Source organism: Notamacropus eugenii, chromosome 4 (assembly GCF_028372415.1).
Source record: "Notamacropus eugenii isolate mMacEug1 chromosome 4, mMacEug1.pri_v2, whole genome shotgun sequence".
Lineage (NCBI taxonomy): Eukaryota > Metazoa > Chordata > Mammalia > Diprotodontia > Macropodidae > Notamacropus > Notamacropus eugenii.
The window spans coordinates 59,588,791-59,613,209 of record NC_092875.1 but is presented as its reverse complement, the minus strand read 5'-3'; the positions used below and the strand labels follow the sequence as shown (position 1 = coordinate 59,613,209).

At 37.7% G+C, this 24,419-nt stretch overlaps 1 protein-coding gene across 7 annotated transcripts in view; it reads left to right on the top strand.

Annotated features, from left to right (window-relative positions):
- Positions 1 to 24,419, top strand: part of EPS15L1 (epidermal growth factor receptor pathway substrate 15 like 1) — a 120,042-nt gene that overhangs the window by 8,832 nt on the left and 86,791 nt on the right. For 4 of the 7 annotated variants that reach the window (XM_072601278.1, XM_072601280.1, XM_072601281.1 and 1 more), the window contains exons 2-9: positions 12,241 to 12,286; positions 12,464 to 12,549; positions 12,920 to 12,967; positions 14,476 to 14,571; positions 14,989 to 15,051; positions 18,545 to 18,670; positions 21,451 to 21,510; positions 23,363 to 23,596. In XM_072601278.1, coding sequence (XP_072457379.1) covers positions 12,241 to 12,286; positions 12,464 to 12,549; positions 12,920 to 12,967; positions 14,476 to 14,571; positions 14,989 to 15,051; positions 18,545 to 18,670; positions 21,451 to 21,510; positions 23,363 to 23,596 — 759 coding nt within the window. Of the gene's footprint in view, positions 1 to 12,240; positions 12,287 to 12,459; positions 12,550 to 12,919; positions 12,968 to 14,475; positions 14,572 to 14,988; positions 15,052 to 18,342; positions 18,453 to 18,525; positions 18,671 to 21,450; positions 21,511 to 23,362; positions 23,597 to 24,419 lie in introns of those variants that run through there. The other 3 variants (XM_072601279.1, XM_072601284.1, XM_072601282.1) reach the window with 3 other exon arrangements.

The following is a 24,419-nucleotide window of genomic DNA, read 5'->3' as shown; positions in this document are numbered from 1 at the left end:
TTTGAGGTTAAAAAGTAATGCGAATAATATATTAAAACCTAAATACGTCTAAAATTTTATGTTGACATGTGTTTTGTTGGTCAGTTCTATATAAACTAGACCACTGAAATCATAAATCGGTCTATCAGTTAATCTTCTTGGAACAGTTGCTATATTCCGTGCCTTCCTTACCAGGTACTGTTGAGAACATTAAAAAAAAGGTATAAAGTATAGATCTGCTCTTTCCCAATCTCTTTTACTTTTGATGCCTACTTTCTGTTAATTATTTCCAATTAATCTCTATAGATTGTACATATATTTGCTTGTTGTCCTTCTCATTAGATTGTCAGCTCCTTCAGGGAAAGGGCTGTCTGACTCCTTTTTGTATCACTAGCACATAGTACAGACAGTGTTTGGCACACAGCAGGTACTTAATAAATGCTTATTGACTGACTGCTCTTAAGAGATAATCTTGCTGAGGAAAAATGACTAGTACACATTAATTAGAGGGGAAAATAAGATAGGATAATTAAGAACTAAATTGTGTGGTGCAGATAAGTGCTGCGTAGTTCAGAGGAGAGAGCAATCAGTATGAATTGGTATAGTTCCGAAGGTGGCTTCTGTAGAGGAGGTTGGGATTTGTCTTTTTTTTTTTTTTTTTTGCCTTCCTGTGGATCTCTAGCATTTATCATGTAGTAAGCTTCAACTGAGTGGTGCAGAGGATAGATCCTAGACCTGGAGTCAAGAAGGCTTGAGTTCCAATCCAGTATCAGACTAATTATGTGTAAGGACAAGTGACTTCACCTTGGTCTGTTTCAGTTTCCTTATCTGTAAAATGGGCATAATAATAGCATCTACCTCCCAGGGTTGATGTGAGGATCGAATGATTGTATGTGCCTGGCACGTAAGAAGTGCTAGATAATGGTAGCTTTTTAGAAATTTATTACAGAAGGACTTAAAAATGTTTGCTTATTTATATGACTATACTTTGAAGGAGAGATTATGGGTTGAATTTGGACAAACAGAAGGGAAGTAAAAGAACATTCCAGGTATCAGAAAATAAGAATGATCTTGACCATTACTGGACTGTAAGTAGGTTTTAAGGAATTGTGGTAAATAAGGTTGAGTAATTGGTTAGGTAGGATAGTTTCAAGTTATGGAAGACCGTGAAAGGTCTTAGAGTTTGGAATTTATTGAGTAAGTAAATATTAAGGAATTGTAAATTCTTTTTTTTGAAGTTTACTTATTTTTAGTTTTCAACATTCACTTCCATAAGTTTTAAATTTTCTCCCCTTCCCTCCCCTACCCACTACCCAACATGGCTTGCAATCTGATATAGGCTTTACATATACATTCCTATTAAACATATTTTCACATGTTGTATAGAAGAATTAGAATGAATGGGAGGAACCACGAGAAAGAAAAAACAAAACAAAAAAAGAAAATAGTCTGCTTCACTCTGCATTCAGACTCCATAGTTCTTTCTCTGAATGTGGATGGCATTTTCCATCATGAGTCCTTTGGAATTGTTTTAGGTCCTTGGATTGCTGAAAAGGGCTCAGTCTATTAAAGTCAGTCATCGAACACTGTGACTGTTACTGTGTACAGTGTTCTCCTGGTTCTGCTCACTCAGCATCATTTTATATGTCTTTCCAGATTTTTCTGTAGTCTGCCTGTCAATCATTTCTTATAGCACAATATTATCCCATTACAAAGAACTCTAAGTTCTTGAGCAGGGAAATGGCATATCAAAAGCAGTGTTTAATCTGATAGTGTTATTAATGGCTTGAATTACGGTATTTAGGAGTAAAAATGAGGTTGAAAGGATGAATATGAGGCATTTCGAAGAAAAACCTTCATATGTCTTGTACAATGGAAAGAGGAATAATGGGTCACAGTTGCTGAACACTTCACACACTTTTTCTTTGATCATCACACCCACTCTGTGAATTGGTACTAAAAGTATTGTTACAATGAATTTCACTGATGAGAAAATTGAGGTCCACATCAGTTAGGTGACTTACTCTGGGTCAGTCATGTGTTGAGTGGAGTGGCAGAGCCACATTCAGGTGTGGTCTTCTAGTTCCCTAGTCTGGAGCTTTATTGATTGCTCTGCATTGGCCCAAGTTGGGCATTTGAGGCTAGGAGAGCAACACAAGCATGGTGGGAGGAGTGTGTGTGTGTGTGTGTGTGTGTGTGTGTGTGTGTGTGGTTGGTCATTGAGGAGGTCAGACCCAGGGGAGGGCAGGATTTGTAGTACACTCACTGGAAATTGTCTTCACCATAGATTTCAATCAAGATGGGATATCAAAAGTCTGGACTTACTACTACAGACATGTGAGTCGGGCCAAATAATGACCATTTTTTGCCATTTGATAGAAGACTCTAATTTGTATAGCATAATAGAATCTCAACTCTTTTGTTAAAATTTATTTACTTTTATATTCATTTTTCAATTTTTTCAGTTCTCACTTCTCTTTCTCCAGCCCCTCCTCTGCCCACTGAGAAGGCAAGGAATATGATACCAATCTTATATGTGAAGTCATACAAAATATATTTCTATATTAGTCATGTTGAAAAAAAAGGCAAGAAAAATAATTGTGTGGCATCAGAGACACTGGCACAGGACCACTCAGCATTCCATGCCCACATCAGAAAGGGTTCTGTGCTCTATGAGCAAAGCAGAATTGAAACAGCACAAAGGAAACATAGGATGCACAAGGGAGTATCCACCCCAAATGTTCACACAGACTATTTGTGCCTAGTCTGTGGTAGAGCATTTTGAGCTCATATTGATCTGATCAGCCACAGTTGTACACACTGAAACTTCACTTTATCATGATGATGTCATTTTGATCCTCTTCTACAACAAAGGACAACAACCAACCAACTCTGTTGAGTGAATGTAGCTCTGCATGCAACGGTGTGTGTATGCTTTCTTCCATCCTTCAGGATCCAAATACAAAATCCTCTGTTAGGCATTCAAAACCCTTCATAGCCTAGCCCATATCTATGTTTTCAGTCTTTTTACCTTTTACCATTTCCCCCACCCCCTGACTCCCTAGTGTACTCTTCAGGAAAGTGATAACTGGTCTCCTGGTTGTTGCTCAAATAAGACACTCCATCTCTGGGCTATGAGCATTTTCTCTACTTGTTCCTCATGCCAGAATCTCCTCATCTCTGCCTCCTAGCTTCCTTAAAATCTCAGATAAAATCTCACCTTCCACAAGAAGCCTTTCCTAATCCCTCTTAATCCTAGTGCCTTCCCTCTGTAAATTGTTTCCTATTTATCCTGTGTATGGCTTGGTTTGTATATAGTTATTTGCATATTGTCTCTCCTGTTAGATTGTGAGCTTCCTGAAGGCAGGGACTGTCTTTTGCCTTCTTTGTATCCCAGGGCTTAGCACATTGCTTGGCATGTAGTGGGTGCTTAATAAATACTTATTTGACTCATTTTGACCATTTTAAATGAGAGTGAGGTTCAAGTGGCAGCTGCTTCCCCCCTTCTTGTTTGTAGAGACTTCTGCTAACCTTAAATCAGGTTATGTGAAATCATTTTCCCAGCCTTGCTTCCTCCTCCCTCATTCTTGTTCCTCTCTTTCTATTCTTTAAGATCATCAAAACATAACAGAACAACTCCTAGGCCTTCAGTCTGTTAGTGACCCCTGATGGTTAGAGGGTCAGAGGGAAATTCACTTTCCCTTAAAAAATGTATTTTGCTTAGATAATTTTTATTTTTCATTATTCTTTACTTGACAAACGCCACTTAACATGAACATATTTATGTAAATAAGAACAGGAAAAGGATTTCTTATGACACTATAAATCTGTTAAAAACAACTTGCTTTAAGCAACAACAAAAACCCAACCATATAACATGTTCAACATAGTAGTTTTAAAGTTATCTGTGCCTCTTTCCAGAAAAGTCTTCCTTCAGTGCAAATATGCAATTGTTCAGCAAATTACAAACTTAGCAAATAGCTTGGGGTTCTGAGAATTTTTATGACTGACTCAGGGTTGCACAAAGAGTATGTGTCAAAGGATGGTCTTGAACCCAGGTCATTCTGAATTGAAGGTGTTCATTGACATTGCCTCTCATTGGTTACATTATTGTTCCTATTTTACAGGTAATGGTTGTTCCTTTGCTCAGGGTCACAGCTCTGGCTAAGAACCTAGATCCCTTCTCTTGATATTGTGGAGAGAGCCCCAGGCTTTGGAGGAGAAGATTGGCATTAGGATCTTGGCTGTCTACTCTGCACTTAGCTATTTATTTCTCTTACCTCTACTTCATGCTGTAGAGAAGAGAGTCCTAGGCTTGGCATATTGGTTTGAATCCCAGCTCTGTGATCTGGAGCACGTCCGTTTTCCTTTTTGAGACTCAGCTTTCTCCTCTATAAATTGAGGGTTTTCAATGAGATGATTCTCCTAGTTTCTTTCTTTCCATGTCAGATCCTATGGGTAACTCCAAGTTGATTGCTTCCACCCCCTCCAACTTTTCCTCCTGTTTTTGCTTTTACTTCAGTTAATCAGTTAAATACACTGGTTATATATTTATTGTTGTGTATTATTTGTGTATTAGTCACTTGATAGCTATAGAAATTAGTGTTTTTGTTGATTTGAGCCAGACAACTTAAGGTATTCTTCAAGTTTAGTCAGACCATTATGATTTCTAATGAACAGAAATTTTAATTTTGTTTTCAAATAAAAACTAGGCATTAACTTTTAATATGTACTTTTGTAGTTCTCTATGTTAGAAATATAAGGTGTTCTTTTAAGTCCCATCAGCAAACCTCAAGCCCTTGTGTGTTGAACAGTTTGATGGCAAGGCTCTGGAAGGAGATTGTGTTTGCCTCCCTAATGCAGTCTAATGGATGATAGACCCTAAGGAATACATTGACTTGATACTTGTCTAATTACATTTGAGGACATTTCATTTGGTACTTTGGTGTCTTCCATAGTCCCTCCCTCCGTCCCCCCCCCCCCCACTTTTTTCTTGGATGAAAATCAGAACTTTCCTTTCATGGACCAAAAACCAGATTTGTATTTTTGTAAAACTTTGCCCCTGGGGCAGGTTGTGACATTGGCAAAGATGAACTTGAAATCGTTGAAATAGTGGTGTTCACACAATGTGCTCAGATCTAAGAGAGAAGACTCCCCGGACTGTTTGGTGGTCCCCCTATGACAGTGTATACCAGTGGCCCACTATTGATTTTTCTTAGACGGAGGATGGGTGGCTAGTTCTTAGGTTGTGCAGAGGATTCAGTCATTGTGAGACTATACTCTTCTTTCAGGCTTATTCAACTTTGTTGTCATTTTAGGTTATTTAAAAATCATAATTCAGAAATTCACAATAATTCATAATTATCACAAATAATTTATTACAAATTCATGATAATTCAGAACAGTTCAGCATAATTATTATTCATGTGCCATATGTATATTCATATGACATACGTATATTCAAATGCCAAATGGATGAAAGGAGCCTGTTGTCTAGAGGGTGCTGTGCATTTGGATGGATGACCAGCAGAATCCCAGTTTCCTGGACAGGGACTGAAAATAGACAGTATTGGGGCCAGCCCAGCATTGAACAGGAAGAGGAAGCAGGGTTGCACTGCCTTTGGGAAGTTACCAAGTTCTTTTAATGACTCCAGGCTTTCTCTCTGAAACAAAGAACTGTCTTTATAATACAATAGTCATCTGGTGATTTATGACTGAGAGCCATGGAATTCTTCAATCTTTGAATAACTGAAGTTGAATATCACTGAAAGAGCTGAGGAGAGGTACCTGAGGAGTATGACTAGGTTGTAGCACATTACAAAGTAGGGATTAGGTAGAAGTGGTGTAAGGTAGAGACCTAAAAATCCACAGCTGTGCACTGGAATGTAATTGGGAAACGATTAACAAAATAAATAACAATATTACATAGATAATGTTAATTTGAGCTTTTCTAAGTCGATATGCAGGGTTCAGGGATCTTTTTCTATTTGAGTTTGATACCACTGATGGAAGTATGTCATCAGAGAAATATGTGATCAGTCCAGGAGTTGGTTATGTAATAGCAAAGGATAAGTAATGGACAGCTTTGGTGTTCACACAGTGTGAACAGATCTAAAAGAAGGCCTGTAGCATATTTGGGGTCCCCACTATGACAGATTCCTAGGAGGACATAGACAAGAATTGCATAAGATGAGAAGGCATGAATGAGTTGCAAGTTTCATCACTGACTTGAGTGACCCACATTAATAATATGAGTGAACAAGCTTTTATTAGGCACTTCCTGTGAGCCAGGCACTGGGCTAAACACTGGGATTCAAAGAAACCCCCAAAAAGCAACCTGCTCTCAAGGAGCTCACAGTCTAATAGGCGAGACAACCTGCAAACAGCTATGTACAAATAAGTTATAAACAGAATAAACTGGGGATAATCTCTGTAGGAAGGCAGTAAGATTAAAGAAAACTAGGAAAGGCTTCTTGTAGGAGGCTGCACTTTAGTTCAGCCTTGATGGAAGCCAGGGAATCTGTGTTTGAGACACAGAGAAAGGCTACCAACTCCAAGCGTCCCCCTCCTTCCCCAGCCCTTCAAAGGGAGTTTAATGATTGTTGTAGGGCCACCTTGTGGCTGAATAAGAGTAAGCAATTTTTCCGTAGTTGGAGGAATAGATGAAATTTTGTTATTACAGAGTTGAGAATCAGGGTCTTAATCTTTCTTTTGTGATGATGTCTCTAGTGACCACCTTGGGCAAGTTACTTAATCTCTCCTAGCCTCATTGTCCTCATCTGTAAAATGGGGTTAATAATAGCATCTAGCTCCTTGGGTGGTTGTGATGATCAAATGAAATAACATATGCATAGCCCTTTGCAAACATTAAAGCAATGTATAAATTCTAGCTGTTATTAATATTTCTACATTAAGAATGACAAATTATTAATATTATTCACTACAAATGAGTTTAGTTTAAGATTTGTCACAAAATTGATTAAATTTATAAGCAGACCTACTCAAATCCTCACTGATTACCTAATATATTCCTTGGATATTTGATGATGCTCAACAGGGTTTTGTGGCATAGTGTGCTCATAAGAAACTGATGTTCTTATGAAACAGCTCTGGTTAGGATATAACTTCATTTACAGAAGAATTCCTCTCTTCATTCAAGATGCACCCCAAGTACCATTTTCTACATGAAGCAAGATCTAGATATCAAGCCCCAGTATCTCTTCTTGCCTATTGGACATTTCAAACAGGATATCTTGAAGACATCTTAAACTCACTATGTTTGAAACTTGAGTTCCATACCTTTTACCCTAAACCCTCCCTTCTTCCAGTATTCCTTATTTCTAATGAAGGTGCCACTCTCTTTCCTGTCTCTCAGATTCATAACCTTGGCATTATCCTGGGTTTCCTACTCTCTTTGCACCCCATATATCCTCATAAATTTTCATAGATCCAGTTAATTGTTAAACATTGATGTTTCTATCTTTATAACATCTGACTCTTTCTCTTCATTCACTCGACCTACTGCCTTAGTTTAGGCTCTCTTTTGAGTAGATTTTTTTTTTTTGACAGCCTCATAATTGTTTTTCAATTCTCCTAGCGCTTCAGGGTATCCCATATACTTCTACCAAATTGATTTTCCCTAAAACAGATCTGGCTATGTCATTCCACTACTCAATCAACTCTACTAGTTCCCTAGATAAAACCTAGTGCTAGTCTTACCCTAGTGCTTCTACATAAAATATGAACTCCTCTGTTTAGTTTTTTTTAATTATTATTTTTTATTATTTTTTAATGTTTAACAATCACTGCCATACAATTGAGATTTTATCCCCCCCACACCTACCCCCCACTACCCCCCTCCCTCCCCACGACTGCATACAATTCTGTATAGGTTCTACATATACTTTCCTATTGAGTATATTTTCACTATAGTCATGCTATGTAGTCAGACTAAAATAAGTGAAAGAAATCATATAACAAATCAAAACATGATACACAAACACATACACATACACAAACATGATCTGCTACATTTTGTGAATGACTTCCATATTTCTTTCTCTGAGTGTGGAAGGCATTTTGCCTTGAGAACCACCTTTGGGATTTTTTTTTTTTATAAGAAGTTTTTGCGTTATTACAAAAATCCAAGTCTACCAGAAAAAACTCTCACACACTGTGGTCGTTGCTGTGCACAAAGTTCTCCTGGTTCTGCTCCTTTCACTCAGCATCAGGTCATATAAGTCCTTCCAGGCCTCTCTGAAGTCTTCTTGTTCATCATTTCTTATGGCACAATAGTACTCCATTACATTCATATACCATAATTTATTCAGCCATTCCCCAATTGATGGACATCCCCTTGACTTCCAGTTTTTGGCAACTACATAAGAGTGCTGCTATAAATATTTTTGTACATGTGGGACCCTTTCCCACTCTGTTTAGTTTTTAAAGCCCTGCACAGTCCAGTCTTTCTAGTCTCTCTGGATATTATCCCCATTCCCTGTCCCACCCCATCCCCCATGCCCGTTCTGCAGTTCAACCAAACTGGCCTTCTCTCTACTTCTCACATGTGATCCTCCATCTCTTAACTTTATGCTTTTGCACTGGCCACCCTCTATTCCTGCAATGTCCTCCCTCCTTACCTCTGACCTTGCAACATCCTTCCTTCCTTTAAGTGGCAGCTCAAGCACCACTTTCTGCCAGGGACTTTTCTTTCTTTTGAAATCAAGGGTTAAGTGACTTGTCCAGGGTCACATAGCTAGTACAAATGTCTGAGGCTGGATTTGAACTCAAGGCTTCCAGGGCCAGTGATCTATCCACTATCTAGGTGCCCTTGCCTGGAATTTTTCCCTCCCTCCCAAATTACCTTGTATTTCTTTGTTTATGTTTGTATATTTATGCTGTATATATTTTTATATGGACTTATTTGCCCATTAGAATGTAAACTCCTTGTGAGTAGGAATTGTTTTATTGTACTTATATATCCTCAGTGCCTGGAACAGTGCCTGTTACATAGAAGGCACTTAATAAATTCTTATTGTTTGTTAGTGCCCTCCCTTCCTACCTTGTATTTATTCTTTTTTTTTTTTAATTTAACTTTTAACATTTATTTTCACAAAGTTTTGGGTTACAAATTTTCTCCCCTTTTATCCCCTCCCCCCCCCAAACCCAAGCATTCTAATTGCCCCTGTGACCAATCTGCTCTCTCTTCTATCCTCCCTCTCTGCCCTTGTCTCCATCTTCTCTTTTGTCCTGTAGGGCCAGATAGGTTTCTTGACCCCTTAACCTGTATTTCTTATTTCCTAGTGGTAAGAACATTACAGTTGATCCTAACACTTTGAGTTCCAACTTCTTTAGCTCCCTCCCTCTCCACCCCTTCCCTTTGGAGGACAAGCAATTCAATATAGGCCAAATCTGTGTAGTTTTGCAAATGATTTCCATACTAGTTATGTTGTATAGGACTAACTGTATTTCCCTCCATCCTATCCTGTCCCGCATTACTTCTATTCTCTTATGATCCTTTCCCTCCCCATGAGTGTCGACCTCGGATTGCATTCTCCTCCCCATGCCCTCCCCTCCATCCTCCCCCCCACCCTGCTTGTGCCCTTGTCCCCCACTCTCCTGTATTGTGAGATAGGTTTTCCTATCAAAATGAGTGTGCATTTTGTTCTTTCCTTTAGTGGAATGTGATGAGAGTAGACCTCATGATTTTCTCTCGCCTCCCCTCTTTATCCCTCCACTAATAAGTCTTTTGCTTGCCTCTTTTATGAGAGATAATTTGCCCCATTCAATTTCTCCCTTTCTCCTCCCAATATTTCTCTCTCACTGCTTGATTTCATTTTTTTTTTTTTGAGATATGATCCCATCCTCTTCAATTCACTCTGTGCACTCTGTCTCTATGTATGTGTGCGTGTGTGCATGTGTGTGTGTGTACTCCCACCCAGTACCCAGATACTGAAATGTTTCAAGAGTTACAAATATTGTCTTTCCATGTAGGAATGTAAACAGTTCAACTTTAGTAAGTCCCTTATGGCTTCTCTTTGCTGTTCACCTTTTCATGGTTCTCTTCATTCTTGTGTTTGAAAGTCAAATTTTCTTTTCAGCTCTGGTCTTTTCATCAAGAAAACCTGAAAATCCTCCATTTCATTGAAAGACCATTTTTTCTCCTGAAGTATTATACTCAGTTTTGCTGGGTAGGTGATTCTTGGTTTTAGTCCTAGTTCCTTTGACTTCTGGAATATCCTATTCCATTCCCTTCGATCCCTTAATGTAGAGGGTACTAGATCTTGTGTTATCCTGATTGTATTTCCACAATACTTAAATTGTTTCTTTCTAGCTGCTTGCAATATTTTCTCCTTGACCTGGGAACTCTGGAATTTGGCCACAATGTTCCTAGGAGTTTCTCTTTTTGGATCTCTTTCATGCGGTGTTCTGTGGATTCCTTGAATATTTATTTTGCCCTCTGGTTCTAGAATCTCAGGGCAGTTTTCCTTGATAATTTCATGGAAGATGATGTCTAGGCTCTTCTTTTGATCATGGTTTTCAGGTAGTCCCAGAATTTTTACATTGTCTCTCCTGAATCTATTTTCCAGGTCAGTTGTTTTTCCAATAAGATATTTCACATTATCTTCCATTTTTCCAATCTTCTCGCTATGTTCTGTGATATCTGTCTTTCTCATAAAGTCCTTAGCGTCCATCTGTGCCATTCTAGTTTTGAAAGAACTATTTTCTTCAGTGAGCTTTTGAATCTCCTTTTCCATTTGGCTAATTCTGCTTTTGAAAGCATTCTTCTCCTCATTGGCTTTTTGAACCTCTTTTGCCAATTGAGTTAGGCTAGTTTTCAAGGTGTCAATTTCTTCAACATTTTTTTGGTTCTCCTTTAGCAGGGAGCTGATCTGCTTTTCATGCTTCTCTTTCATCCCTCTCATTTCTCTTCCCAGTTTTTCCTCCACCTCTCTAACTTGATTTTCAAAATTCTTTTTGAGCTCTTCCATGGCCTGAGCCCATTGGGTGGGCTGGGACACAGAATCCTTGATTTCTGTGTCTTTGTCTGATGGTAAGCATTGTTCTTCCTCATCAGAAAGGAAGGGAGGAAATGTCTGTTCTCCCAGAAAGTAGCCATCAATAGTTTTATTTCTTTTCCCTTTTCTGGGCATTCTCCCCAGCCAGTGACTTGACCTCTGAATATTCTCCTCACACCCACCTCGCCTCCTGGTCCTCCCAGCCAGCGTTTGGGGACTGGGATTCAAATGCTGCTTCCCACCTTAGGGCTTTTGGTGGGGGCAGGGCTGCTATTCAGTGTGAGAATTAAGTTCAGATGGTCAGGTCTGGGCAGGGCCGCCTCTCAGGCTCAGTTCCGTCAGGGGGTTTATGTACAGACCTTCCACAATGGATCCAGGCTCCTGCCCGCTTGGGGAGCCCCTGTCTGCAACTGCCTCTCAGCTTCTATCTCCCCGGGGGGCCGAGCCATGGGGGCACCCCACTCCCCTCTCGACCCGCCAAAGAGACTCTCTCACCGACCCCCGTCACCTGTGGGTGGAGGGGCTTGTGCCGCCGCTGGAGATCCCGTCCCTGAAGCCTGCTCGGATCTGTACCTCTTGGAGCCACGGCCGCCACAGGTCTGGGCTGGACTCTGCGTCTGCAGCATGACGGACCTTTTGCGAGAGGTTTGCAGGTCCCTCTGTGGGTGGAGGGACCCGAGTGGCCACTGGAGATCCCGTCCCTGAAGCCCGCTTGGATCTTTTCCTCTCGGTGTCGCGGCCGCTGCAGGGCTGCACTCAGCTCCCAGTCCCGGCGCCCAGTCCGCAGTGCGAACGACCCCCCCCGCGAGAGGTTTGCAGGTCTCTCTGGAACAGAAATCTCCCTCGCTCCAATATTCCGTGGCCTCTGGGTGCAGAATTCACCGTGAGTTGGTCCCCTCTAGCCGTTCTGTGGGTTGTGGGTTCGGAGCTATGTGTATGTGCGTCTTTCTACTCCGCCATCTTGGCTCCGCCCCCCCCTATTTATTCTTTATTTACTTATATATGTACTGGTCTCCTCATTGGGAATGTAAACTCATTATAAGGAGGGATTGTTTCATTCTTTGTAGTTATATCCCCAGTGTTGCAGTGCCTGGCTCATACGTAGTAAGTGTTAAGTGATTGATTAATTATATAGAAGACATTTTGATATTTACTGATACAGATTTCAGTAATATCAGGATGTTTTTTTTCCTCAGTAGTTTGATCCTTTTTGACTTACCAGTATCTTTGGTTTTATTTGCAGTTTACGGCTGGAAATCCATTATATGAGTCTTATTACAAACAGGTAGGTTTATTTGTTTCTTTTTAAGCTGGGGTAAATTTAAATCTAGTGCCATTAGTACTCTGATTTATTACTTTAGTTTGCCAATGAATGAAGAAATTGTGCAGTTGTGTATTGCTTTACCATCTCTCCTCATTTTAAGAACTACCTTGTTAAGTCTTTCTCTTTTGTTTATTACAGGTAGATCCAACATACACAGGGAGAGTTGGGGCTGGTGAAGCTGCACTTTTTCTGAAAAAGTCAGGTCTCTCTGACATTGTTCTTGGAAAGGTAAGTGATGAGTAGGCAGTGTATCCTTCTAGGCTACATCTGGATCTCAAAAGACTTACTGCTTTTCACTGAGAATCGTCCCTTTGCCTGGGGCTGAGTTGTTTTTATTATGGTCTCCCCATTTTCTTCCTAGGAGTTGTGTTGACATTGCCCTCCTGGGCAGGGTCTGCCACTTCTGTTTTAGCTGAATGCCATGATGACTTCATTTATACTTCCTTTTTCATCTTAGAGGGACTAGAGGGAATAGGACACAAGGCCAAGGATGTTGGGTATTGCTGTCTGGAGAGGTTGAAAATTTCTGTTTGAAGCTACTGAGATGACAACATATTCATCTGGAGAGTCATGTTAATTCCTGCTTTTCTCTCTGCAGATCTGGGATCTGGCAGATCCAGAGGGTAAGGGCTTCTTGGACAAACAGGTATATATACATACGTACAAACAGGGCAAGTGGGGAGAAAGCTGGCAGGTGGCCTGAGGTTATGAAGTTAGCAGTGCACCTTCTACCACATTTATTGACACTCTGTAACAGTAATTTATATATAAGAAAAATGTTATTAAATTGTTAAAATTTAAAAGTATCTTTTGAGACTTTAATACCTGAAATTTGCTTTTTGTATCATTTAAGGACACACATTTAAGTGACTTTGACTAGGGTAAAATATTACTTTAAGAACTATAAAACTTACATATAATTTAGCCTTAAAAATGGTTGAAAATCTCAGGTCAGTTAGAGATACTTGCTTTTTTTATCAAAATTAAAAATCATTTATTAAGTCATTATTGCTAGAGTATCTCATATATCTCATAGGGTATAAGTTGAAAGGTGTTGCACTTGGAGTCTGAATTTCTTTATTCAAACTTAAGCTTAACCATGTAGAAGTTGCTTTCCCAGTGTCTTTGACCTGGGACAAATCCTTTCACCTGTCTGGGCCTAAATTTCCTTTGTAAATGCTCACCTTTATATAGAATTTTAAGATTTGCGAAGTATTTTCCTCACAACAGACCTTTATGAGGGATAGTGATTTTATAAGTGAGGAAATGGGCTTAGAAGAGGAAATGATTTGGCTAAGTTTGCCAAACGTAGGAGTGTCAGCCTCTTATCGCAATAGACCATTGCCCTTGAAAGATAAATTTCCCTACCACTTCTCACTTGTGAGTTTCTGGAGTATGTTAGATTGCTAGGTGTTATGGGTAAAATGCAAGCTTTTGTAATACTGTTCAAGATTCTATCATCCATATGACAGCTGAAATTTATTAATATAATAATATTAGTTATTAGAATGGCACCTTCAGAGAAATGTAGGATTTAATATCATCTGCTTGTGAGGGAGTTATGAACTTGGTATACACATGGAATAATCAAAAAACTAAAAACAGTGGCAATTAGATTAAGACCACATTGGACTGCAATCAGGTGACATAGGTGTGAGTCCTGGCTTTGATACTTAACTGGCATAGGGAGCATATGTCTCATAGGGCTGGCTCCTTGGAAAATTAAATGAGAGTGGAGATCTAAGTTGTATGTGGTGCTCTGTAACTGTAAAATACTCCATGAAATGAACGATTTTTATATTTAATCTATAATTTGGAACCTTGAACTGATTAATAATTTATATTGCATATAAAATTTGGCATCTATTTCAGTAGGTTTCATAAATTTTACAAGCAGATTATTTCAAAATGTATTTTAAAAGTTGCTTGATATATAATGCAACAGGAAAAAATACAATTTAACAAATACTACATGGAAAACCAGTCAGTTAGTATGATCTAATTTAAGAAGTCTCAGGTGATTTAGATTTTTTGCATATTTGTCTGCATTGTTTAAATTAATTCTGCTGAAAACCAACCACTCAAGACCACTTGCTTGCACATTTTAAAAAATCTGATATCAGCTGTTGACTTACCATGTTTTTGGATTTGTAGGGATTCTATGTTGCCCTGAGACTAATAGCATGTGCACAAAATGGCCACGAAGTTAACTTGAGCAGCCTAAACTTGAATCTCCCACCTCCAAAATTTGTAAGTGATTATCATTAGAACTGCTAAATGAATTTAACTTTTATGTTTTGTAAATTATTCTTTTTATCCTTGTAAATAGCAACTCAGGGTCTCATTTTTCCCTTCTTGTATAAGCTTTGTAATTGCTATTCTTTTGAGTAAAATTAGTAAGACTTTCATTCCTTATTTTTTTAATGTAAATAGTATTTTATTTTTTCCAATTATATGTAAAGACAATTTTCAGCATTCATTTTTTAAAAGATTTTGAGTTCTAGATTTTTCTCCTTCCCTCCCACCTTCCCTTACCCCATCCCCCAAACGGTAAGCAATCTGATATAGATTATACATGTGCAATCGTTTTATTCCTTATTAATGATAATACTAATAACATTAACAATACTGGGTGGGTACTAACATCAAATCTTTTCCCCTTTTCAGCATGACACTAGCAGTCCTTTATTGGTTACACCTCCTTCAGCAGAGTCCCACTGGGCTGTTAGGGTAAGTTGAGCATGGAAACCATTGAGCTTCACCTCTCTTCTATGGGGAATTTCATATTGAATGTTTCTTAGGCTGTTTACAATGTGTTCTGGAAATGATGATACCAGATAGACATTTTTCACTGAGAAATACTTTGTACAGAATACTGGTTGACTTAGTCAATGAATATTTATTAAATGCCTCCTCTTTACATGGTATATATGGCATGAACTGTGCTAAGTACTGAGGATACAAAAATAGTCCCTGCTCTTAAGGAACTCACAGTGTAACATTAAAAATTATAGTTTTTGTAAAGGAGAGTGGAATCTTTGGAGTAATAGATTAAGGCAAATAGCTAAGAATTTTTGAGACTGGGCTTACACAATTATATTTTCAGACTTAATGTAATGCTTCTTCATGGTTACTGAACCTGTGCCAGCTTATCAGGTCATAAAAGTTAATTGTGAGGACTTGGGAACATTATAGCTAACTTTGTTTCATTGTTTTAATTTTGAAAAAAATGTTGTCTTTTGTTTTTACATCATCTACATTTCCCAGTGTATCTCTTCTCCCTTCCTTTCCTGGGGAGCTGTCCTTTATCACAAAGAACAAAAAAAGAGCCTCCCTGTTGCCTCTTTGCAAAGAAGGGAGGGAGGTATAGGGTAGCTTGGTGACTTCCTTAGATCGTGGATAAACTGCTGGATTTGGAGTTAGGCAGACCTGAGTTCAAATCCTGTCTCAGCTACTCTGTGACCCTGTCTCTTAATCTCTCTCAGTCCCAGTTTCCTTATCTGTAAAATGGAGATAATAGTCGATACTTTACAAGGTTGTTGTGTGGATCAAATATGTTGAAGATCCAAAGCACTTTGCAAGTCTTAAAGTCCTATATAAATATTCGTTTTCTTTTCTTTTTTTTCCAGTCATGTCTGACTCTTTGTGACCCCATTTGGGGTTTTCTTGGCAAAGATATTGGAGTGGTTTGCTATTTCCTTCTCCAGATCATTTTACAGATGAGAAAACTGAAGCATACAGGGTGAAGTGACTTGTCCAGGTTCACACAAGGAGTAAGTGTCTGAGGCCAGGTTTAAATTTAGGAAGAAGAGTCTTCCTGACTCCTGGCCCAGTGCTTTATCCACCATGCCCCCTACTTGCCCCCATATAAATATTAGTTATTATTAACTATTAGGTATTCCCGTATCTTTCCTTTTGTAGACCAAGCATGGACAGTGTAATTTTGGAGCATGCACTTTCAGTTTTGTGGTTGTTCTTTCCATTTATATTGTCATAGTCGTTGTTTATTGTTTTCTTGGTTCTCCTTCACTTTGCATCAGTTCATAGAAGTCTTCCCCTGCTTCTCTGTAGTCTTCATATTCATCACAGTATTATTCCATTGTGTTTATGTCCTACAATTATTTTAGTCCTTCCCCAGTCAATAGGCATCTGTATTGTTTTTTGCTACTACAAAAAGTTGCTATAAATATTTTGGAGTATATGATTCCTTGCTTTTGGGGTAATTGCCTAGCAGTAGAATCTCTGGGCCAAAGGATATGGATATTTTAATTTCTTTCTTTGAATAATTGTATATTGTTTTTCACAATGATTATGCCAATTCACAGCTCTGCCAGTAGTGCATTATTGTGCCTATATTCCCATTGGTTTCTCCCCCTCACACACACATTTGCCCTTCCCCTCTTTTGTCATCTATGCCAATTTGACTATGAGATAAAAGCGTAGAGTTATTTTCAATTGCACTTCTCTTATTTTTAGTGATTTGGAACTTTCTTTCACATGGTTGTTAATAGTTTACAATTTTTTTGAGAAATATATTTTCCATATCCTTTGATTAGTTTTGACTTCGATAATTTGAAAATTTCTGCTTTCATTGATGTTGGTTAGTACTGCTTCCTGCTATTTCTTTTCTTCCAATGGCATTGCTATCCATGTTCACCTGTGGATCCTTCTACCTTGTTTGAGGCGTCCTATTTAGAAACCTTATTTGAAAACTGCCCCCTGTGGTCTCTCATTCTCACCACATGACCGCACAATCTCCTTTTCCTGTCATACATAACCATAATGTTGTGTTTAATACATTTTGCATTTAAATATAGCTCCTGAACATGATGATATCCAAGATCTTTTTATTAAACCCTAGTTTTTATTTGTAACCTAGCATTTTTATTGAGACCTGTCTGGCAAGCAACACTTGAAGTGTGGTTTTGCTGCAAAAGACATTATAGCTAGAAAGATAATATTAATACTTTTGTAAAGAAAATGATATAATGTCATTAAACTAGCAGAAAACTACTCTAACAGATTTCTTTTATACTGTTTTTCTTTAAAAAGACAAAAGATAAACCCATAGGTTAAATGAATTTTTGCTTACCTTTTTGAAGGGGGTGGAAAAGGGTGCATGGAGTGGTATAGGAAAATATTCGTATAGATTTTTTTGGTTTTGTGTTTTTAAAAATTTGAGTGTTATTTTGATGGTAGCATTTAAACTATTTTTAATAAACTAGAAATCCATTCTTTTATCCACTGCTTCTACCCTTTTTACACTAACCAGGTTTCTTCTTGAAAAGGGAATAGTTAGAGTGTAGAGAGGAAGAAGAAAACTGCATTATATTTGAAATCTTGAATTCCACAGCCAAGCATTTATGACTTGTTATTTGTCAATAACATTTATTATACAGTATTTCAAAAAATCTCACTCAGTATAAACACATAATGATGTAACTGAGGCTCTATGGTGCATATTTCTATAAACTGACTGGCTTCTATATACTGGCCTTGGTGCCTGTGCTACTGTAATCAGATATCTCTTTTCCTCAGTCTTCACTGAGGAAGACTGGCCTTTGCCTTTCCAAGGTAGATGCAGGACAAGAGATTTTCTCACTGGGTAGATGAATGTACTGCTAAACAAGTTTATTTTAATTTATAACTCCCCTTTATGCTGTCTCTGTATTGTAAATGTTAACCAGAAGTTAGAGGTGGTTTATTCATTTGAATGGTTTTACATTACTTCCTATTTTTAGTTTTGTTTTTTTTTGCAGAGTGCTTTATCATATTTTATCGTAAAAATATTCATGTTAATGTTGTGGCTTTCTATTGTAGAGCGAGAATCCTTTTGTATGTGTTCTTATTAATCCTGATGACATAAATAGACACTCTAATCTTCATTTTTTTCAGTTACAACTGTAGCAACATAAGTTGTTTGTTTCCATGTCATATGGTGGGCCAGGGTAAGAGCAGGGAGCAACATACTATATTTTCTCCATCTCATTGCCAGTGACCTCCCTAATCTGTAGCCAGCCCTCCAGAAAATTTCTTTCATTCAAGGAAAAAAAATCTGCATTTGAAGCCTGTACAAGTTGCCATAGCTGAAACTGTATTGAGGATATCTTGTGATGTCAGCAAGAGAAATGGTTAGCTGTCATTTAGTTTCTTGTCAGATCTCATTTTTGACACTCACACAGGCACACTTTTTTACTTATTCAGGCTATTTCTTACCAACTAGGTGGAAGAGAAAGCAAAATTTGATGGAATTTTTGAAAGCCTTTTACCTATAAATGGTTTGCTTTCTGGAGACAAAGTAAAACCAGTTCTGATGAACTCCAAGCTACCTCTCGATATCCTGGGCAGGGTAAGTGTGTTTTTGTATCATTATTAGATTATGCTTCCACCAAAGCAAGGATTCTTCACCTTATTTGTATCAGTCTGGAGAATCCTGTGGATGGACTCTCCTCGGAATCATTTTGTGAAATGCATGAAATAAAATACGTAAGATTACAAATGAAACTAATTTTGAAATATGGAAGGAAAAAAAAGCTCGTGGGCCTGCTACTAAGGACTCCTGCACTAAAACAGTTCATTATGTCATAGAACTACACCTGGACTCTTAAAGGCTCTGTCAGTAGAGGAAAAACTCTGGCAGGTTTAGCAAGCTGGGAAGGCTTTGGTGGTGGATTGTGTTCATTGTTTGAAGACTGGCCTACCCAGTTAAGGAAAGGCTTATCTTGCATTGTTGGCCACGGTATCTCAGCAAGATATTCTCATGAAGGTGTGCAAACTGTGTGTGTGTGTGTGTGTGTGTGTGTGTGTCTGTGTGTCTGTGTGTCTGTGTGTGTCTGTGTGTCTGTGTATCTGTGTATCTGTGCGTCTGTGCGTGCTATCTTCACCAAAAGAGTCATCAGTCCCTGAAATACTGCATTTAGCTATGTGACCCCAGGCAAAACCCTCAAACTCTGTGCCTTAGGTTTGTAATCCAGAAGTGTCAATCATGTAGCCTCCTTGTGGTATATTACAGCTCAAAACACTCCCAAGTGAGGCGCCAACTAGATGAAATTGGGATTAACAAAACAAATATAAATATAATGATCGAGATGTTAATTAATAAATGATTTTCTAAGTCACTTTGTGGGATCCTCGGGCATGGCTGAGTGGCCCCTGGTTCTTATGTGAGTTTGACACCCCTGTTGTGATCTGTACAAGCAGTGAGATGGCAGAGAGGATCAAATGCTGGACTTGGAATAAGACCAGAGTTAGAAATTTGCCTTAAGCACTTCACTAGTTAATATGACTCAGATAAAGGTCACGTGACCTTTCTCCTCATCTATGAAATGGAGATAATAAGAACATCTACCTCATCATTTTATGAACCCAAGTATGTAAACCTTAGCTAAAATTGTAACAATTATTGTAATTATGAAGTGCAGTTATAAGGCAACAATACTGCTTCTTTTCTGCATGATTTGTGGAATTTGTTTTATTATTTATAAGTCATACCATGGAATAAGGGAATTGAACTAGATCTTTTAGGGATGTGTGTATGTCTTTTTTTGCTACAAATTTCTGTAATTTTAATTGTGTGGTATTGTGTAGACATATCCTTAGTGATGAAGCATTTTATATTTAAATATGTATTTTTTTATATATAATCATACACATTTGTCTATATATATTTGATGGCAAGTACCAGGTATGTACATGTATACAGACATACATACATATTTTATGTAGGAGGTGGGTAGGTGGCTCAGTGGATAGAGTGCTGAGCCTAGGGTTAGGAAGACCTGAGTTCAAATTTGACCTCATATACTTAGGAACTGTGAGATCTTGAGCAAGTCCCTTACCTTCGGTTTGCCTTAATCCATTGGAGAAAGAAATAGCAAACCCCTCTAGTTTCTTTGTCAAGAAAATCCCATGGACAGCATTGTGAACCTATGATCCTTGGAGTTACAAAGAATCAGACACAACTGAACGACTTAACAACGCGCCCCCCCCCCCCCCATATATATATATATATATATATATATATATATATATATATATATATATATATATATTTGCTTTAAAAATATTTATTTTAGCTTTTATTGATACTTTTTGTTCTCACATTACACTCATTTCTGAATATACCTGATAAGCCTTTTTTGTTAAAAAAAAAATAGAAAGAAAAAATCATGCACAATCAACCAACATGTCCACTGTGTTTGATAGTGTTTGCAAGGCTGATATGGGTTTATATTAGTAAAAGATTTTGTAATTCCTTAAAAGCAGTTTGTTGATCTCCCTACCTCATGCTATCCTCCTCAGCACCTTCTTCTCCCCCTCCTCCACCCAGTTTGTATTAACTTAGCAACTTGGGAAAATTCATGACAGCTGGTGAAAATTCTTAGAAATTAAACTGAACAGTCTCATTTTACTGTTTAAGTTGAATGAAGCACAAAAACAAATTCTTAGGGAAAAGAATATTAAGACATAACATGTTAGTGAACCCATGGGTCTTGGGGGTTTGTAGTGGAGACCTTTTCAGATGAACCCCTAGAACCTCACTTGTTGTACAGATTCTTCCACTCCAACATGACCCTATGGAAATCTTCTAGCTCTTGTATTTGGAACTAGAGAATTTGATTTATGTTATGTTTAGTTTAGCACTCTTTACTAAAAAAGAAATGTTAATGTAAGCTTTTGTGCTAAGACATCAGTGTTGATAAAAGTGTGGATTTCTTGGGCACAATTTTAATCATGACCAGGTGTTAGGGAGAAAAGGAACAAAAAGCTGTTGACAAGGCAGGGAATTTTAAAAGGTCTTTTCCTATGTATTTGTGTTCTCTATATTTATATAAAACATACTTGTGAACTATTTTGAAAATGTACTCTAGTTAGATCTGTATTCCTTATCCTACTCTACACTTTTGTCTCTGAATCTGAGTTCTCTAAGGCTTTCTAAGGTTTGACAGCTACAGTTACTTCTTTTGTTTTTATTGACCTGGAAAAATTGAGTTTAATTGTTCTTAGAGTGTCAGCATCCTTATTCCCCTAAATTCTGTAATTATGTATTTAAATGACTAAATGAAAATAAGGATCTTCAGAATTTAATCTTCTTTCTTAGTAGTGTTTTTTTTATCTTCCTTATTGTAGGTCTGGGATCTCAGTGATATTGACAAAGATGGACATTTGGACAAAGATGAATTCGCTGTGGTAGGTCCTTCTTCCTTTGTTACTCTTTAGTATACATGTAGAGGAAGGACATGTGAAACTCAGGGGTTTCTTGATTTTACAGTCTAGGTTTATCCCTCTTTTCTGTCTTTTTCCTTTTTCTTCTTTTAGGGGCAGCATCAGGCCTGTGTTTGGATCAGTGATCCTACTTCCCCTCATTTGGCTGCCCTCTGATGTATCTGACCCCTTATTCTCTTCCCACTGCTGCCTTCCCTTCTCATTCCTGGTGTGTCTGGCCATTTGCTGTCCTTCCACAGCTGCCTTTCCTCCTATCTACAAAGCGTCTCACTGCCCTTGCCCTGATTCCACTGATATATTTTTCATTCCTTAGTACATGCCACTTCACTGCCTCCTTATCTGTCTTCCTTGTGCTCAGTGTCCTCTTTGACCTAATCACTGGTGTTTTATTTATAGCAGTGACGTGCATTTATAGATTTAATTCATTCTATTTAAATCTCTACATGTGCAGTAAACAAAAGAAGCTAGGTGGTTTCAGAAAATGCTGCAAGAGAAATAATTACTGAGAGGAATATGCAGTCACTTAATTTAAATGATTAGAAAACTTAATTCTTAAAATGTATAATATGTAATAATTTTTGAAGAACTACTATTCCAGAGATTATCTGTAAATATCTTTTTAAAAAATTCTGATTTTTATAACTTGCTTATGATACTAACTATGGTTATCAGCCCAGGTTACTCCCTCCCTGATACAGATCACAGTTGGATTTATGAATTATTATGCCCCCCTCCCTAATTTATGCCTCATGGCCAGCCTTATCATGATATAATGTTATAGCTAGATTTAGACTAGACTGGTCCTCAGATGACAGGCTCTGGGCCTAGTCTGTCACCAGGACATTCTCAGATCTGTTTTTGTTTGGTAGACCCTGTGAGAATTTGTGGTTTGTTGACACACAGCCTTCAAGAACCCAGGGTTACCACCATAGTGGTAAGTCATAGTCAGTGGGACAGGGTGTTGATGGAGCTGGCCCCACTGTGTGCACTGTCACTTTATTATTGAAAGTCTGGACTCTGTGCACATGTCAAACCTTTTTAAAAATAGCCATTAACATCCTTGTGATACATCTGTTAAAGTGTTTATGCTGGCCAAGCAGGTGATTAGTACATTGAAGGTTTGTTTTTTCTTTAAACTGGTAAAGAAAAGGACTCATTTTAAAGTAGATTTTTAGTATGCATGTATAAAGAAGTCTTGTCTTTGATTTAAAAAAACTACATGAAGTTTTGATCAGAGTAAATTTATCATAGTATTTGAGAAACAATTTGACATAATAGAGGGCCGGTCATTGTGGGTGCAAGTTCTGACTCTGCTCCATATTAGCTGTGTGATTCTAGACAAATTAGTGCCCCAGTAAGCTACTTATCATTTATAGATGAGTTGCTGATCTGAATCATGTTTTTACATGGGAAGTTCCCTGCATGAATGAAGTCACAGGACCAAATTTAGAAAAAGAAAATCCAACCAAACCATTGTGAAGAGCCAAAATTTAATTCAGCTTTTACTGAGCAGTCTTAGAATCTACAATTTCAGTAATTTGGAATTAGAAAATGTGTGAATGGATCATGTCCTTGTCTAAGTGTGGTTATTTTATGTGGCTGTCAAAATTTCAACACTAGAGAATTAGCAAATGTGGAAAGAAGTCCATTCTTTAGGAAAATGTTCTTTAAATTTTAGTTTAGAAACTTCTTTAAATGGAGTCTGTCAAAGAACCGTAATTGTGGGAACTGCTATCATTGCTGTTCCTTATGTTCTTTTTTGTCTTTCTCTTTGTTGATTGACTTTTATAGGTCTGTTATCATTTGTTACTTGCAGGCGATGCACCTAGTATATCGAGCCCTTGAGAAAGAACCCGTTCCATCTGTACTTCCACCGTCACTTATACCACCCTCCAAAAGAAAAAAACCTGTTTTTCCTGGTGCTGTACCTGTTCTTCCTGCAAGTCCCCCACCCAAAGATAGTCTGCGTTCAACTCCCTCCCATGGCAGTGTGAACAGTCTGAACAGCACGGGAAGCTTATCTCCCAAACATGGTATAAAACAAACCCAGGTAGGTTCTTACATTTTTTCATTTCTAGATGTTTTTCTTGGGAGAGTACTTTCTTTCTGCATTTTTCTTCTTGCTTATTGCTGTACCAAACACAGTAGCCTGATGGGTGAGCTATCAAAATAGGATGATAGAAAAGGTGTTTTGTTTCGTTTTGTTATCTGAAACAATACAATTTTGTTTTAACTTGCTATCTCTAACTGTGTAGTCTAGGGTGCCAAGAGAATAGCATTGCATGGCAGAGCAGAACTGCTAAAAAGAGAAAGAGGAAAACGCATGCAAATATGGTTCTTTGATACACATATTTTATCCAGGTATATGTTGTGTGTATATATATTTACATATATGTGAAGACACACATACACACCTATATATACATATATTGATAAGCGGATGGATATATGTAGCAGTTGTGTATGTGTGTGTCTACATACATACATATATATACACACATATATGTATATATATATATATACATATATGTGTATATATATATATATACATATATGTGTATATATATATACATATATACATATATATATATATATATATATACATATATACATATATATATATATATATATATATATATATATATATATATATATATATATATATATATATATATATATATATATATATATATATATATATATACCTGCCAAAAAGAGGAAAACATGGAAATACGGTTAATTTGGGTCAGATTATATGTATGATTATGTACCTGTACACACATACACACATGTGTATATTACATAAAGCTCTACCTCCCGTACCTTGTTATACCAGAACCTTGTCACAGGCTCCTTCAGTGTGTGTGCACTTC